General features: G+C 35.7%; 1 protein-coding gene across 2 annotated transcripts in view; it reads left to right on the top strand.

The window, feature by feature from the left end:
• Positions 1 to 15,329, top strand: part of TMPRSS15 (transmembrane serine protease 15) — a 137,876-nt gene that overhangs the window by 48,082 nt on the left and 74,465 nt on the right. For both annotated transcript variants that reach the window (XM_070455233.1, XM_070455231.1), the window contains 3 exons: positions 1,079 to 1,185; positions 8,848 to 8,988; positions 9,680 to 9,829. In XM_070455233.1, the coding sequence (XP_070311334.1) occupies positions 1,079 to 1,185; positions 8,848 to 8,988; positions 9,680 to 9,829 (398 nt within the window). The remainder of the gene's footprint in view (positions 1 to 1,078; positions 1,186 to 8,847; positions 8,989 to 9,679; positions 9,830 to 15,329) is intronic.

Raw genomic sequence — 15,329 nt, 5'->3', positions numbered from 1 at the left:
TAAACAAAAACACAAGCAACAAAGCAAAGATCAACAAGTGGGGGTACATCTCATTAAAAACCCTCCATAGAGTAAATGAAACAGTAGCATGAAAAGGCAACCTAAGGAATGGAAGAAAATATTTGCAAACCATTTTCTAATAAGGAGTTAATATCCAAAATATATAAGGAACTCATTCAAAGCTCAATAGCAAAATAAACTAAGTAAACATTGGGCAAAGGTCTCAATAGATATTTCTTTTTTAAAAAAGACATTCTAATGGCCAACAGGCATTGCTCAACATCAATAATCATCATGGAAATGCAAATCAAAATAATAAGTCATTATCAAAAAAAGATCAGAACACTGTAAATACTGGTGAGGATGTGGAAAAACTGGAACAGTTGTGTGCTGTTAGTTAGAATGCAAAATGGTATAGTCATTATAGAAAGCACTATGAAATTTCCCTAAAGACATAAAAATATAACTACTATATGATCTAGCAATCTGATTTCTTTGAGTATTTATTCAAAATAATTGAAATCAAGATATCTAAAAGATACACACTCCCATGTTCATTGTAGCATTATTCACAATAGCCAAGAGGTAGAAACAGCCTAAATGTTTATTGACAGATAAATGGATAAAGAAACTATGGTTTCACTATATATACAGTGGAATATTATTCACTCATCAAAAGAGGGAAATCTTATCTTTACAGCAGAAGAAAAACCTGTGATAACATGGTCGCACCTTAAGGACATTATACTAAGTGAAATAAACCAGTCACAAGAGGACAAATCTTGCATGTACCTAAAGCATTCAAAATCAGAGACAAAAAGCAGAACAGTGGAAACAGTGGGCAGTTACTGATCAATGGCTGCAGAGTTTCAGTCATGCAAATTAAAAGAGTTTCAGAGAGCTGAAGTACAATATTGTGTTACAAATACCATTCTTTACATTTAAATATTTGTTGAGTGTCCATCTCAAGTTATATATTTTTATCACAATTGGAATAATACATTCAAATTTGAGAATGCATTGAGTTGTCCCAACTGTTAAATGTATAATAATCTTTTTTTTTTTGCTTTTAATTTAGTGTAAACCAAGGACTTTCCATTCAACTGAACTTTGATTATTTTAATACATATTATGCAGATGTATTAAATATTTATGAAGGAATGGGTTCAAGCAAGATTTTAAGAGGTAAGTTAAAACAAATATACAGTCCATTATCAAAACAAAAATATGTACAAAATTTATGGAGTAGTGTTGTGCTTTCGTTTTGATTTTGAGCTGAATATGAATTTGTACTTTGTTTCTAAAAGGGAAAACTGACCTTCATTATAAAAATTAATAATTTAGTGCTCTGTGTAATCAATCTTCTTAGTGATAAAAGAGACACTGTTTCACATGATCCTCTTCATGTGGAATTTAACTCTACCCTGTGTTACTCCTCATTAAGCAAAATTCAAACAAACCCTAAAAATGACTATTTTTCTTCAACATTTGATTCTTTTTTCTCTTTTTATTGTGCACTCTGCTTCTCAGGCTCTTGCAGGACTATTACTAGTAAAATGGATAACACACTGACTAGATCAGGATGTAAGCTCTTTAAATGGGTGGTGTGGATGGTATTGTTATTGTGCAACTATTTGTCATTGTGGACATAGACACCAGTGGGAGCTGAGAAAAGGCAGGGAAAGCATGAATAATATATGTGTGGCTACCCCACTTTATACCATCTGGTCCCCAAATGCATAGACCTATTCATGGTAGCCAAAAATGTAGGAGTGAAAATAAAATAGGAGTGAAAGAGGAAATAAAATAAGGATGAATGTGACAGTGAAATCCAGGGAATAACTAGTTTTCCTCACACTTTTGAGAAATAATCAAGTGCAGAGCTAAGATGAGGTTACAAATGGTATCTCTTATTAAAGTTTAAATAATAGCTGCATATATTCGTGAGTGCCAAGTCATTTCAGTCATGTCTGACTCTTTACAATCCTATGGACTGTAGCCCACCAGGCTCCTCTGTCCATGGAATTCTCCAGGCAAGAATCCTGGAGTGGGTTTCCATGCCCTCCTCCAGGGGATCTTCCTGACTCAGGGGTTGGATCTGTGTTTCCTGCAGCTCCTGCATTGCAGGTGGATTCTTTACCACTGAGCCACTGGTACAGCTGAGCGGTATATATATATATATATATATATATAATTTTGGATTTTAAATTGCAATTATGAGTAATGAAAAGTAGATCCTATCTAATACATGCTTTGATTGACTTACTGATCTGAGAAATATTTGACCGTATGATAATAACACATTTTTTATTGGGTGCTCTCAGTATGGCACTCAACATACTGAGTGCTCTATGTGGATATCTTATTTAACATTTTTAATAAATCTGCAAAATATTCATTACAGGAGAGGAAAGTGATGTCCAAGAAGTTAAATGACCACAAGACCACAAAGGTAGTTAGTATTGGAGATATAAATCAGACCCAAACACTCTTGACTTACACAGTGCATTAATTCATTGTGCTTTAAAAGCTCTAAGTACAAATATAATAATGAGTATACATAAAACAGATGAACTCATGGTAAGTCACATTTGGCTTGAATAAATGGGCCAGTCATTTCATAATCTACTTATTTCTGTAGTTAATAAATCAAGTTCATTCAAATTATGTCAACATAAATATTTACATAGCTGGACAAATAAGCCAGCTCATATAAGTTTCTCCAGGGGCTAATGTGATGTTAATAATAAAATTTAGCATACGTTGATCACTTGAAATATTCAAAGTAGTGTGATCATTACCTTAGCTCAAAAAAAAGCTCCTGTAAACCATATTATGTAGGTGTTGTTACAATCTTTACTTTATGGATGATAAAAACTAAATTCATAGGAGTTAACTGGCTAAAAGTAGTAGGTGAAATTATCCTCATGCTCTCTTCTCTTCAGCTACAATTTGCCTGAAAACTAATTTAAATTATAATAAATAAGTAGTTGTTTAATTTTAGGGTCTTTTTGAAATAAGAAAATCTTTCAAAGTTTTTTAAATTAAATATGTTAATTTAACTTTAAAAATATGAGAAATGTCATTGTTACTAAAATTACATTTTAAATTTTAAAATAATACCTCTTTTAAAGATAGGTAAAACTATCTTCCCCCTAGATTCTAGCACATGCCTGATATATTGTAAAAGCTTAATATTTGTTGATTTAAATCAAATCAACAGGCTAGTATACTATGGTATTATAGTAGTAAATTAATGGAGATCTATAACATTTCTTATAGTTTTAACTGTATTTTGTTTTTTAAATATGCTGATACTTTTATCTATTTTCTAAACATTTCAGTAAGTTTCTTTCTGTGAGAGATATGCACAAATGTACTTTTATTAAATTGCAATTCAGAATAAAGATAATTACCTTTATCACATGGAAGTAAACAGATAGTTTAATTAAATCAATGAAAATCAGATTATGGAAAGAAATTATAAGAAAATACAAGTTTCCAGCACCATAAAATAGCTATTGCATAATTGATTAGGAATATGTCAGTATAAACAAATTTTAAAGGTATTTTTCAGTCATTTTTATATAAAGTCATGATGTAAAAGTTCTCTTGTGAAAAGTTTCAGAGGAAGATGGGCATTTCATAAAGACAGACCATATAGAGAGCAGTAGAAAGTATTTGGAAATACTTATTTCCAAGTAAGTGTGGGAATCAGGGTAAATTAGAATAAATTAGCAGGATAGTTCAAAAATGTTTTCTTTAAGTTGTAGTTATAAAGGTACTATATTCAATTCATTAGTGTTAATTGTTATCAGTGCTGGGTATTGAAATGGTTCAGTTCAGTCGCTCAGTCATGTATGACTCTGCAACCCAGTGGACTGCAGCATATCAGGACTCCCTGTCCATCACCAACTTCCAGAGTTTACTCAAACTCATGTCCATTGAGTCGGTGATGCCATCCAACCATCTCATCCTCTGTTTCCCCCTTCTCCTCCCACCTTCAATCTTTCCCAGCATCAGTGTCTTTTGCAATGAGTCAGTTCTTTGCATCAGGTGGCCAAAGTATTGAATTTCAGCTTCAACATCAGTCCTTCCAATGAACACCCAGGACTGATCTCCTTTAGGATGGACTGGTTGGATCTCCTTGCAATCCAAGGGGCTCTCAAAAGTCTTCTCCAACACCACAGTTCAAAAGCATCAATTCTTCAGTGCTCAGCTTTCTTTATAGTACAACTCTCACATCCATACATGACTACTGGAAAAACGATAGCCTTGACTAGACGGACCTTTGTTGGCAAAGTAATGCCTCTGCTTTTTAATATGCTGTCTAGGTTGGTCATACCTTTCCTTTCAAGGAGAATGCATCTTTTAATTTCATGGCTCCAGTCACCATCTACAATGATTTTGGAGCCCAAATATATAAAGTCTGTCACTGTTTCTACTGTTTCCCCATTTTTGCCATGAAGTGATGCGACCGGATGCCATGATCTTAGTTTCCTGAATGTTGAGCTTTAAGCCAATTTTTTCAGTCTCCTCTTCCACTTTCATCAAGAGGCTGTTTAGTTCTTCTTAACTTTCTGCCATAAGGGTGGAGTCATCTGCATATATGAGGTTTTTTATATTTCTCCCTGAAATCTTGATTCCAGCTTGTGCTTCATCCAGCTCAGCATTTCTCATGATGCACTAAATAAGCAGGGTGACAATATACAGCCTTGACATACTCCTTTTCCTATTTGGAACCAGTCTGTTGGTCCATGTCCAGTTCTAACTGTTGCTTCCTGACCTGCATACAGATTTCTCAAGAGGTAGGTCAGGTGGTCTGATATTCCCATCTCTTTCAAAATTTTCCGGTTTGTTTTGATCCACGCAGAGGCTTTGGCATAGTCAATTAAGCAGAAATAGATGTTTTTCTGGAACTCTCTTTTTTCTCAGTACTCCAGCAGATATTGGCAATTTGATCTCTGGATCTTTTGCCTTTTCTAAAACCAGCTTGAACGTCTGGAAACTCACAGTTCACTTATTGTTGAAGCCTGGGATGGAGAATTTTGAGCATTACTTTACTAGCATGTGAGATGAGTGCAATTGTGCAGTAGTTTGAGCATGCTTTGGCATTGCTTTCTTTGGGATTGGAATGAAAAATGACCTTTTCCAGTCCTGTGGCCACTGCTGAGTTTTCGAAATTTGCTGGCATATTGAGTGCAGCACTTTCACAGCATCATCTTTCAGGATTTGAAATAGCTCAAGTGGAATTCCATCACCTCCACTAGTTTTGTTCATAGTGATTCTTCCTAAGGCCCACTTGACTTCACATTCCAAATGTCTGGATCTAGGTAAGTGATCACTCCATCCTGATCATCTGGGTCATGAAGATCTTTTTTGTACAGTTCTTCTGTGTATTCTTGCCACCTCTTCTTAATATCTTCTGCTTCTGTTAGGTCCATTCAATTTCTGTCCTTTATTGAGCCCATCTTTGCATGAAATGTTCCCTTGGTATATCTAATTTTCTTGAAGAGATCTCTAGTCTTTCCCATTCTGTTGTTTTCCTCTATTTCTTTGAGGAAGGCTTTCTTATCTCTCTTGTCTATTCTTTGGAACTCTGCATTCAAATGGGTATATCTTTCCTTTTCTCCTTTGCTTTTTGCTTCTCTTCTTTTCACAGCTATTTGTAAGACCTCCTCAGACAGCTTTTTTGCTTTTTTGCATTTCTTTTTCTTGGGGATGGTCTTGATCCCTATCCACTGTACAATGTCAGGAACCTCTGCCCATAGTTCATCTGGCACTCTGTCTATCAGATCTAGTCCCTTAAATCTATTTCCCACTTCCACTGTATAGATATAAGGGATTTGATTTAGGTTACACCTGAATGGTCTAGTGGTTTTCCCTACTTTCTTCAAGTTAATTCTGAATTTGGCAATAAAGAGTTCATGATCTGAGCCACAGTCAGCTCCCAGTCTTGATTCTGCTGACTATATAGAGTTTCTCCATCTTTGGCTAAAGAATATATTTAAGCTGATTTTGGTGTTGACCATCTCATGATGTCCATGTGTAGAGTCTTCTCTTGTGTTGTTTGAAGAGGGTGCTTGCTATGATCAGTGCGTTCTCTTGGCAAAATTCTAGCCTTTGCCCTGCTTCATTCTGTACTCCAAGGCCAAATTTGCCTGTTATTCCAGGTGTTTCTTGACTTGCTACTTTTACATTCCAGTCCCCATAATGAAAATTATAGAAGATGATAAATATTCTATTAATATTTTATTCAAATATACATATATATATATTTATGAATCTGCAAAGAAAGACAACAATAACAGCCTGTGTGAGAATGGTGAAAGCAATTTCAAGTTGCCACCCTCAGAAATTCATTTTTTCTGTGTATGTATTCATTACTCTTTTCTTTATAGCCTAAATGCTTAGCTATTATTCCATTCCCAAAGGACTGTTAGACCAAAGGACTGTTATTATCATATCCTTAGTATTGGAGGTTTTAGTTTAAGATCATGTTTTTAAAACTGAATCACACAAAAGTGGCACGGTGTAGCTGAAGATATGTAATATACATAATGCATCTTTTTGAGGCTCGTCTTGAATTGTCAGCTTGTCCTATGACAAAAATAATCACATTGTGGTGTGTGTGTACTAGTCACTCAGTCATGTCCAACTGTTTGCAATCCCAGGAATATTAGCCTGCCAGGCTACTCCATCCATGCGATTTCCCAGGCAAGAATATTGGAGTGCACTGCCATTTTCTTCTCAGGGTATCTTCCTGACCCAGGGATCAAACCCATGTCTATTGCATCGGCAGGCAGATTCTTTACTACTGAGCCACTAGGCAAGTCCCTATGAACCAATAGCCACAGTCAGATTCTACCAGAAGTCATTTTCCCCAAAAACTATATTGCTAAAGAAAAAAAAGCAAGAAAGATAGGCAGATAGGTTTGAAGCAAAATTTCTTAAATAATAACATCCTTCAAGCAACTAGACATTTATGGACCACAAAAAGTTTCAATATGGGAACCATTGGATTGTGTGTGTGTTAGCCGCTCAATCATGTCCAGCTCTTTGCGACCCCATGGGCTGTAGACCATCAGGCCCCTCTGCCCATGGAATTCTCCAGGTGAGAATACTGGAGTGGGTTGCCATTCCCTTCTCCAGGGGGTCTTCTCTACTAAAGGATTGAACCCCAGTCTCCCGCATTGCAGGCAGATTCATTACCATCTGAGCTACAAGAGAAGCCCAACCATTTAGACTACACAGTTACATGTGCTAGTAGAAGGAATCCAAATAACCAATGTAATTCTTCATGAGAAAATACTGAAAGAATGACATACAACTTTATTGGGAAAAAGAGTAAAATATAAGTGAACGGTTATCCATGGCTTTCTTTCCATTAGATTTTACTGAAATCGTCATGCAGGTATCACATTTTTCACTAATTTCTACACAATAAGCACAGAATTTTTCAGTAGTTTTGAAAGTATTTTTCTTTGGAAGTCAATAAGTAACAGTGATGCTTTGTCTTCATTTGCAAGCATAATAATTTTCATAAACTTGAATCTGATACCCAGTTCAAACTGTCACACTAAAATTTAAGCTACTGTTTCCTACCCTATTTTATTACTCTCACTAAGAAACTTTTTAGACATTTTTCCCCCTAGCTGCTTACCCATGAAATTTTAATATTTCAGATATTATCTATACCTGTACTGTAGGAATATCTAAGAATTTTTCCTCTGCTTCTGATAAAAATTTTACCATTTATAATTTTTTAAGAATTATAAAATCTAACAATTTTTCTTCTGCCTCTGAGAAAAATTTTACCATTTATAAATTTTTTACCATCTAAGAGGCAATATCACCCTCTTTCACAATGTATGTGCTTAAAACAAATTTTTATAAAAAGAAAGTATAACAATGCTTTTAAAAAAATCATCATGTGAGTACTTATTTCTCAAGCACTATATAAATTCGTGAGAATCAAAGATTTAGAAAGATAATATCTTTTATAGCTAGAATTAAGATAGAAAAGTAACTAGATCAATATGGGATTCCCTGGTGGCTCAGACCGTAAAGAATCTGCCTGCAATGCAGCAGACCTGGATTCGATCTCTGAGTTGGGAAGATCCCCTGGAGGAGGGCATGGCAACCCACTCCAGTATTCTTGCCTAGAGAATCCCATGGACAGAGAAGCGTGGCGGGCTACAGTCCATGGGCTTGCAAAGAGTTGGACACGACTGAGCGACTAAGCACAGCACGCAAGATCAATATCAAATTCAGGGCTGTTGCTCTGGGAAGACCCAGAGGGATGGGAAGGGGAGGGAGGCGGGATTGGGATGGGGAACACATGTAAATCCATGACTGATTCATGTCAATGTTTGGCAAAAACCGTTGCAATACTGTAAAGTAATTAGCCTCCAACTAATAAAAATAAATGAAAAATAAATAAATAAAATTCTGTAGAAGCAATACTTAAATTGCCTAGGATTGTTTTGAGGTCCTACAGTTATGTAAATAAAGAGACAAACAGATACCCTTATTTCTATTATTTTGATGTTTAGCCCCTGTTAGTGTAGCATGGGAAATACTGATAATATTAAAGTCATTTTTTTGTTTCATAACTTTTTAACTTATGTACTTCTAATTTGAAACATTATTATAATAAAGCAAGGGACACTTTATTTCAAATAAATTAACTTTAGGACTAATGCTTTCAGTTAACCTTAGCATCAGATAAAAAGATTGATAAATCAGTAGAATGATGAATGGATAGATGAATGATGAACACATCAATAGATAAATGAATAGATACATATGTACATAAAACATTCTTTTTTTTTTTTTTTTTTTTAGCTTCTCTCTGGTCAAATAATCCTGGCATAATTAGGATTTTTTCCAATCAAGTTACTGCCACATTTCTTATAGGCTCTGATGAAAGTGATTATATCGGCTTCAAAGTAACATACACTACATTTAACAGCAAAGAGCTTAATAGTAAGTACTGTTTATTCCTTAGTCTTTGAATCTTCAGGTGCTTTAATGCTATAATGGAATTTTAAAAGCAACAGAACCTAATATTTTAGAAAAGGATCATTATCTGTTTCATTGTGCAAGTTCTTCAATGAGTATCTCTTATGTATACCTTTCTCCACTTGATACTTGGAAAGAAATGAGAAATTAGAAAATCACATCCTTCAAAACAATGAAATAACCAATTAAAAAATATAAATCAATAGAAAAATTAAATTAAACTTTTATATACTGCAAGTATTCAAAGATTAAAAATTAGCATAAAATTAATTCTGAGAATGTTCCACATCAACTCAGTTTTGACCAGAGTATTAAATTTAGTAAATAGATAGAGGGAGAAAAAAAATGGGAACAAAGTTTATGCAGGTAAGTCAACAGAGGTAAGCTATAAAATTTAAAGAACAGTAAGAACAAAAGGCTTGTCTTGGCTAAAGTCCTAATGGGGCATAAGAAACATATTAACACTGTTGGCAATAAAAGCTGTTTTGTTTTGTTTTTTTAACTAAATCAAATTAAACAGACAGCATTAATTTAAAAAAATGTTTCTGTGCATGCCACTTGATTATAAACTGTATGAATATATATTATTTTCAATTCAATATATTATAATTAGTCATATTGTTGACTCAATCTGAAGCAAATTTTTAATTTACAGATTATGAGAAAATCAACTGTAATTTTGAAGATGGCTTCTGTTTCTGGATCCAGGATCTAAATGATGACAATGAGTGGGAAAGGACTCAGGGAAGCACCTTTCCTCCATCTACTGGACCAACTTTTGACCACACTTTTGGCAATGAGTCAGGTATAATTAATGTTTAATTCAGAAACCAAGAAAAAAGTGTGGCATTTTATTCCACAGTTCAAATTGAGCAGTATTAAATGCAAGACCTTTTTCTCTTCAGGTTTTTTTTTATTTTTTGATCATGGACTAATAAAATGAATTTAACTGAAAATGGTATCAAATAGGCAAGTAAAAGTATTTCAAGAAATATATATTTTACCTTATATATTCATGATATGTTGAAAAGAACAGAGGCCATTAGAGACAAAGAGACTTGGGTTGTTACCATAGATTTGCCACTTATTATTAACTAAGTGGGCTAGTGGGAGGTAATTAACTTTTCTGAACTTTGGTCTTAATTTCACTTTCTCATTGTTCACTGCTAGTGTATAGAAATCCAGTTGAATTTGGATATTGACCTTGTGTCTTGCAGCTTTGCTGAAATAGTTTTTTAAGACTTTTCAATAGATCAATATCATACCACCTTGAAATACAGATAAAGAGTCAGGTTTACTTCTGACAAGCCTTCTTAGACTGTTCAGGCTGCTATAACTGAATTCTACAGATTGGTATTCTTAAACAATCAATATTTATTTTTCACAATTCTGAAGACAGGAAGTCTGAGGTCAGGGTGTCAGCATGGTGTGGTTCTGATGAGAGCCCTCCTTTTGGTTCACAAATATGAGCCTTCTTACTCTATTCTCACGTAGCAGAGAAAGAACGTAAGAGAGAGATCTCTCCTGTCTCTTCTTACAAGATCACTTATACCATCATGAGGGCTCCACCTTCATGAAGTGATTACCCTCCAAAAGACCCATCTCCACTCTCATCACATTGGGGTTTAGGGTTTCAGCATATTGGGGGCAGGAGGGAGACCACCATTCAGACCATAAGAGAAAAACTATGGAAGATCTGATTCTAAAGCCTGGTCCTAGAGGATGAGATGGTCGGATGGCATCACCAACTCAATGGACATGAGCTTGAGTAAACTCCGGGAGTTGGTGATGGACAGGGAGGCCTGGTGTGCTGCAGTCCATGGGGATGCAAAGAGTCAGACACGACTGAGTGACTGAACTAAACTGAACTGAAGGGAAAGGTGATGTTTTATAAGTATATTTGTCACATAAGTGAGATATTAGAACTGGATTTCAGGTGGAAACATTAAGATGATGAAATCTGACTCAGACCAGAAATTATTGGGGATTATTAGGGGATAAGGCACTTGTAGTGAAAAGACCAACCACATACATCTTGGATGCATGTATTTGTAATATTTGTTGTTGTTGTTCAGTCGCTAAGTTGTGTCTGACTCCTTTAGACCCCATGGTCTGCAGCACACCAGCCTTCCCTGTCCTTCACTGTCTCCCAGAATTTGCTGAGATTCATGTCCATTGAGTTGCTATCTAACCATCTCATCCTCTGTCACCCCCTTCTCCTTTTGCCTTTATTTTTCCCAGCATCAGGGTCTTTTCCAATAAATCAGCTCTTCATATCCAGTGGCCAAAGTATTGGAACTTCAACTTCAGCATCAGTCTTTCCGATGAATATTCAGTGTTGATTTCCTTTAGGATCGACTGGTTTGATCTTCTTTCAGTCCAGGAGACTCTTCAGAGTCCTCCATCATTACAATTTAAAAGCATCAATGTTTTGGTTCTCAGCTTTCTTTATCGTCCAACTCTCACATCCATACATGATGCAAAAAACCATAGCTTTGACTAGATGGACTTTGTTGGCAAACTTATGTCTCTACTTTTTAATATGCTGTCACGGTTTGTCACAGCTTTCCTTCCAAGGAGCAAGTGTCTTTTAATTTCATGACTGCAGTCACTGTCCTCAGTGAGTTTGAAACCCAAGACAATAAAATCTGTCACTGCTTCCACTTTTGTTCCTGCTATTTGCCATGAAGTGATGGAAATGGATGCCATGATCTTATTAATAGTTTTTTGGATGTTGAGCTTTGAGACAACTTTTTCACTTTCCTTTTTAACCCTCATCAAGAAGTTTGTAAGTTCCTCTTCACTTTCTGCCATTAGAGTGATATTGTCTGCCTATCTGAGGTTATTAATATTTCTCCCAGAAGTCTGACTTTAGCTTGTGACTCATCCAGCCCAGCATTTCAGTGATTTACTCTGCATATATGTTAAATAAGCAAGGTGATGATATACAGCCTTGTCATACTCCTTTCCCAATTTTGAACCAATCTGTTGTTCCATGTCCTGTCTAACTGTTGCTTCTTGACCTGCATACAGGTATCTCAGGAGATAGGTAAGGTGGTCTGGTATTCCCATCGTTTTAAGAATTTTCCAGTTTGTTGTGATCCATGCAGTCAAAGGCTTCAGCATCATCAATGAAGCAGAAGTAGATCTAACTACAAATCTAGATGTAATATGGATCTTACAAAGTAAAGTGAAAGTGAAAGTTGCTCAGTCATGTCTGACTCTTTGCAAACCCATGGAATCCATGGAATTCTCCAGGCCAGAATACTGGAGTGGGTAGCCTTTCCCTTCTCCAGGGGATCTTCCCAACCCAGGAATCGAACTGGGGTCTCCTGCATTGCAGGTGGATTCAATTCAAAAAAGGAATGCAGTTGCATTGCTTTTGATCTTACCAGCTGAGCTACCAGGGAAGCTGTTTAAAAAATAAGGAAAATTACAAAAAGGACAGAATAGGAATTCATGCCTTTAGATGATTTTCTTAGACAAAATCAATCCTATAATAACGTTTACTATTGAGAAGTCAATTCAATTCAAAAAACACATATTAAATGTTTCTTTTAACTAAACATGGTTCTAGGTATTGAGGATATGGATCACACATCATAATTTCTACAAAGCCTTTCTGGAACTTTCAAGTTAAGATTTTCCTTTCCATTAAGCTTTAAAGCACCTCTTTTACTTTTCCTATCACATGACCTTAAATTTGCTTACTTGTTTGTTTCTTTTCATCACAATGTTCTCTTCAGGAACAAGAACCTTGTCTTTTTTCATCTTTGAGATGCTAGTGCATTTTCAGTGCCTGAATATAACTAATATGTAAAATTATTTTTAATTAATGAGCAAATGTCTACAGTTTTGACTCAATAAGTCATTTTTTAATAAGTGATTGACTACATGAAATTGCTTATAACATAAAAATAGCCTAAGCACATATGCATTGTAATTTAATATTCCCTGGTGACTTAAATGGTAAAACAACCAACCTGCAATGCAGAAGACCTGGGTTTGATCCCTGGGTTGGGAAGATCTTCTGGAAGAGGGGATGGCAACCCACTCCAATACTCTTGCCTGGAGGATCCCCGAGACAAAGGAGCCTGGCAGGCTACAATCCATGGGGTCACAAAGAGTTGGACATGACTGAGCAATTAAGTATAGCAGCATGTATTACATAGATCAATATCCATGTTTTTATAAGTTGAAAATTAACTAGCTGATCTAATGTCAATTGCAAATTACACTTAGTAAGAGCACACCTTTTTTTTTTTTATAGTAGAAATGTATCTGAATAATCCTAGTTCCTTAGAAAATGCAGCCCAGGATAACAAAATACAGTTCACACAAATTACAGTTCATAAAATATTTCTTAACAAGAATGTGACTACTTTTTATCTATTTCTCTAAGAAATCATTGAAACTCCCACTCGTTGTATTCATTCACTCTTTTATTTAAGAAGTATTTTTTTGAGTCCAGGCCCTATTCAAGACCTCTGGATGTATCTGTGAATAAAAGAAACCAGATTTTCTTCTTTTATGGAACACATTTTATAGCAAAGAAAAACAGAAAATAAGCACTATGCATCACAAATCATTACATTTTGGGCCTCTGTTTAATGTTAATGAGTACTTGGGGGAAAATACAGAGCTTGGTAACGTCAATGTGGAGGGCAGATGTTGAGGTGCTTCTGCAAATTAAAATACCGTCATTAGGTTGGGTCTCATTGAAACAATAAGTGACATTTGAATCAAAATTTTAAGGGACATACAGATTACTCCAGGCATAGGAAACACCCAGAGTAAAGGGTCTAAAGGATGCATGCCTGACCTGTATGAAGGAAAGCCAGGAAACCAGCATTACTGAAACAGAATCAATAAGGCTAATGGGGTTCAGATAATAATGAGTCTTCCATGGCTCTGCCCTTTTCCCCAGGGAAGTGAGGAGCCATCGACGTTTAAGTGTAGGAATGAGAAGATTCACTTTGATTGGTAGAACAGTTTATGGAAGGGCAAGAGAGTTGTCAAGGAGACCAGTGAAAAGTTATCACTTAATCCAGAAAAGAGGCCATGGGACTCACATGTGGTGATATGAGGTCAGATTCTGGATATAATCTGAAAGTAATGTTAACAGGATCCTGCTAAATTAGTTACCAGTGTGACCCTATGGATAAAAAAATATATATATATGCTCTGCATAGATGGCCAATCTCATTAGACTTACATGCTTAAAACTAAAATTATGACATGCATCATCTTATGCATAATTATTCTCTTTTGAATCAGTGATTTCCCACAGCCTGGTCCTCTAGGGATAAATTAGTAATCTGCACAGCTGAAGACTAACCCCCAAGTGATAATCACCCCAACTCTCTAGAGAATCCTGACCTAAAACAGTCAAATAATTTGACCATTTTTTTTCCCCTTAACTATAATTAAAAAAAAAAAATCTCTCTCACACTTGGGCAAGAGTAGTTAGAGAGACGTATAGAAAGCACCTATATCTATTGACTCTGACAGATAGCTTTTATGTAGTCAAAATCTTTGATGTTCAGATTATCATTTTCTCCTTTTATGTCATCATAATAAGGGAGAAAACTCATTCCACTGATATTTGAAGACTATAAGTACTTTAGAGGAGAAAAATGATCTCGGCTTGCCAACAGATTAAATCACAAAAGAAATAAGATGAAACTGACCAAAGTGAGACAGGTTGAATGTCAGGTGGAGGTTTTAAATAGTCGGGTTGGAAATGCAGTCTCAGGAGAAGGTTGTGAAGCAGGAGTTATTTAAAATGAGATGAGTCACAGCAGTTCAGAGCCCACCAGAGGCAGCTGTGTAATGAGAACGGATGAGAGGCCTTAATAGGTCCTTCCCAAGTCTCATACCGGTGATTTCATAATCTAGCAGTCATTCCCCTCCAAGGGGTATTTTTCTTCCAGCTTGCTTTTTTATGTGTCAGACATCCTGCCTCTGAGATGGAAGGGAATTAAATCTCTCCTGCTGTTCCTCTTATCCATGCAGGATTTTTTTTGTTCTTTACTTTCACTTTAAATGACAGGTAGGCCTAAATGAAACAGATAAACTTTGAATTACCATTGCTTTAGGGAAGAACATCTAAGCCCCTTAACTCCCTGAGTCTTTCTGAAGAAGTTTCTCCTAGTGGAACACCTGCTTTGAAATCTCTGTATTGTCAATGCTCCGTTTCTCTGTTCTTCTTGGAAACAAAGGGAACTGTTGGTGACATTGGTGCTGATACAATTCAGCACCTTGGGATGCTTAGCAGAGACACATTTGTCCAGAACATTCAGGGA

Source organism: Odocoileus virginianus, chromosome 25 (genome assembly GCF_023699985.2).
Source record: "Odocoileus virginianus isolate 20LAN1187 ecotype Illinois chromosome 25, Ovbor_1.2, whole genome shotgun sequence".
NCBI classification, from domain to species: Eukaryota; Metazoa; Chordata; class Mammalia; order Artiodactyla; family Cervidae; genus Odocoileus; species Odocoileus virginianus.
Note: the sequence above shows the minus strand (reverse complement) of the source record. Positions and strands in the feature narration are given on the sequence as shown.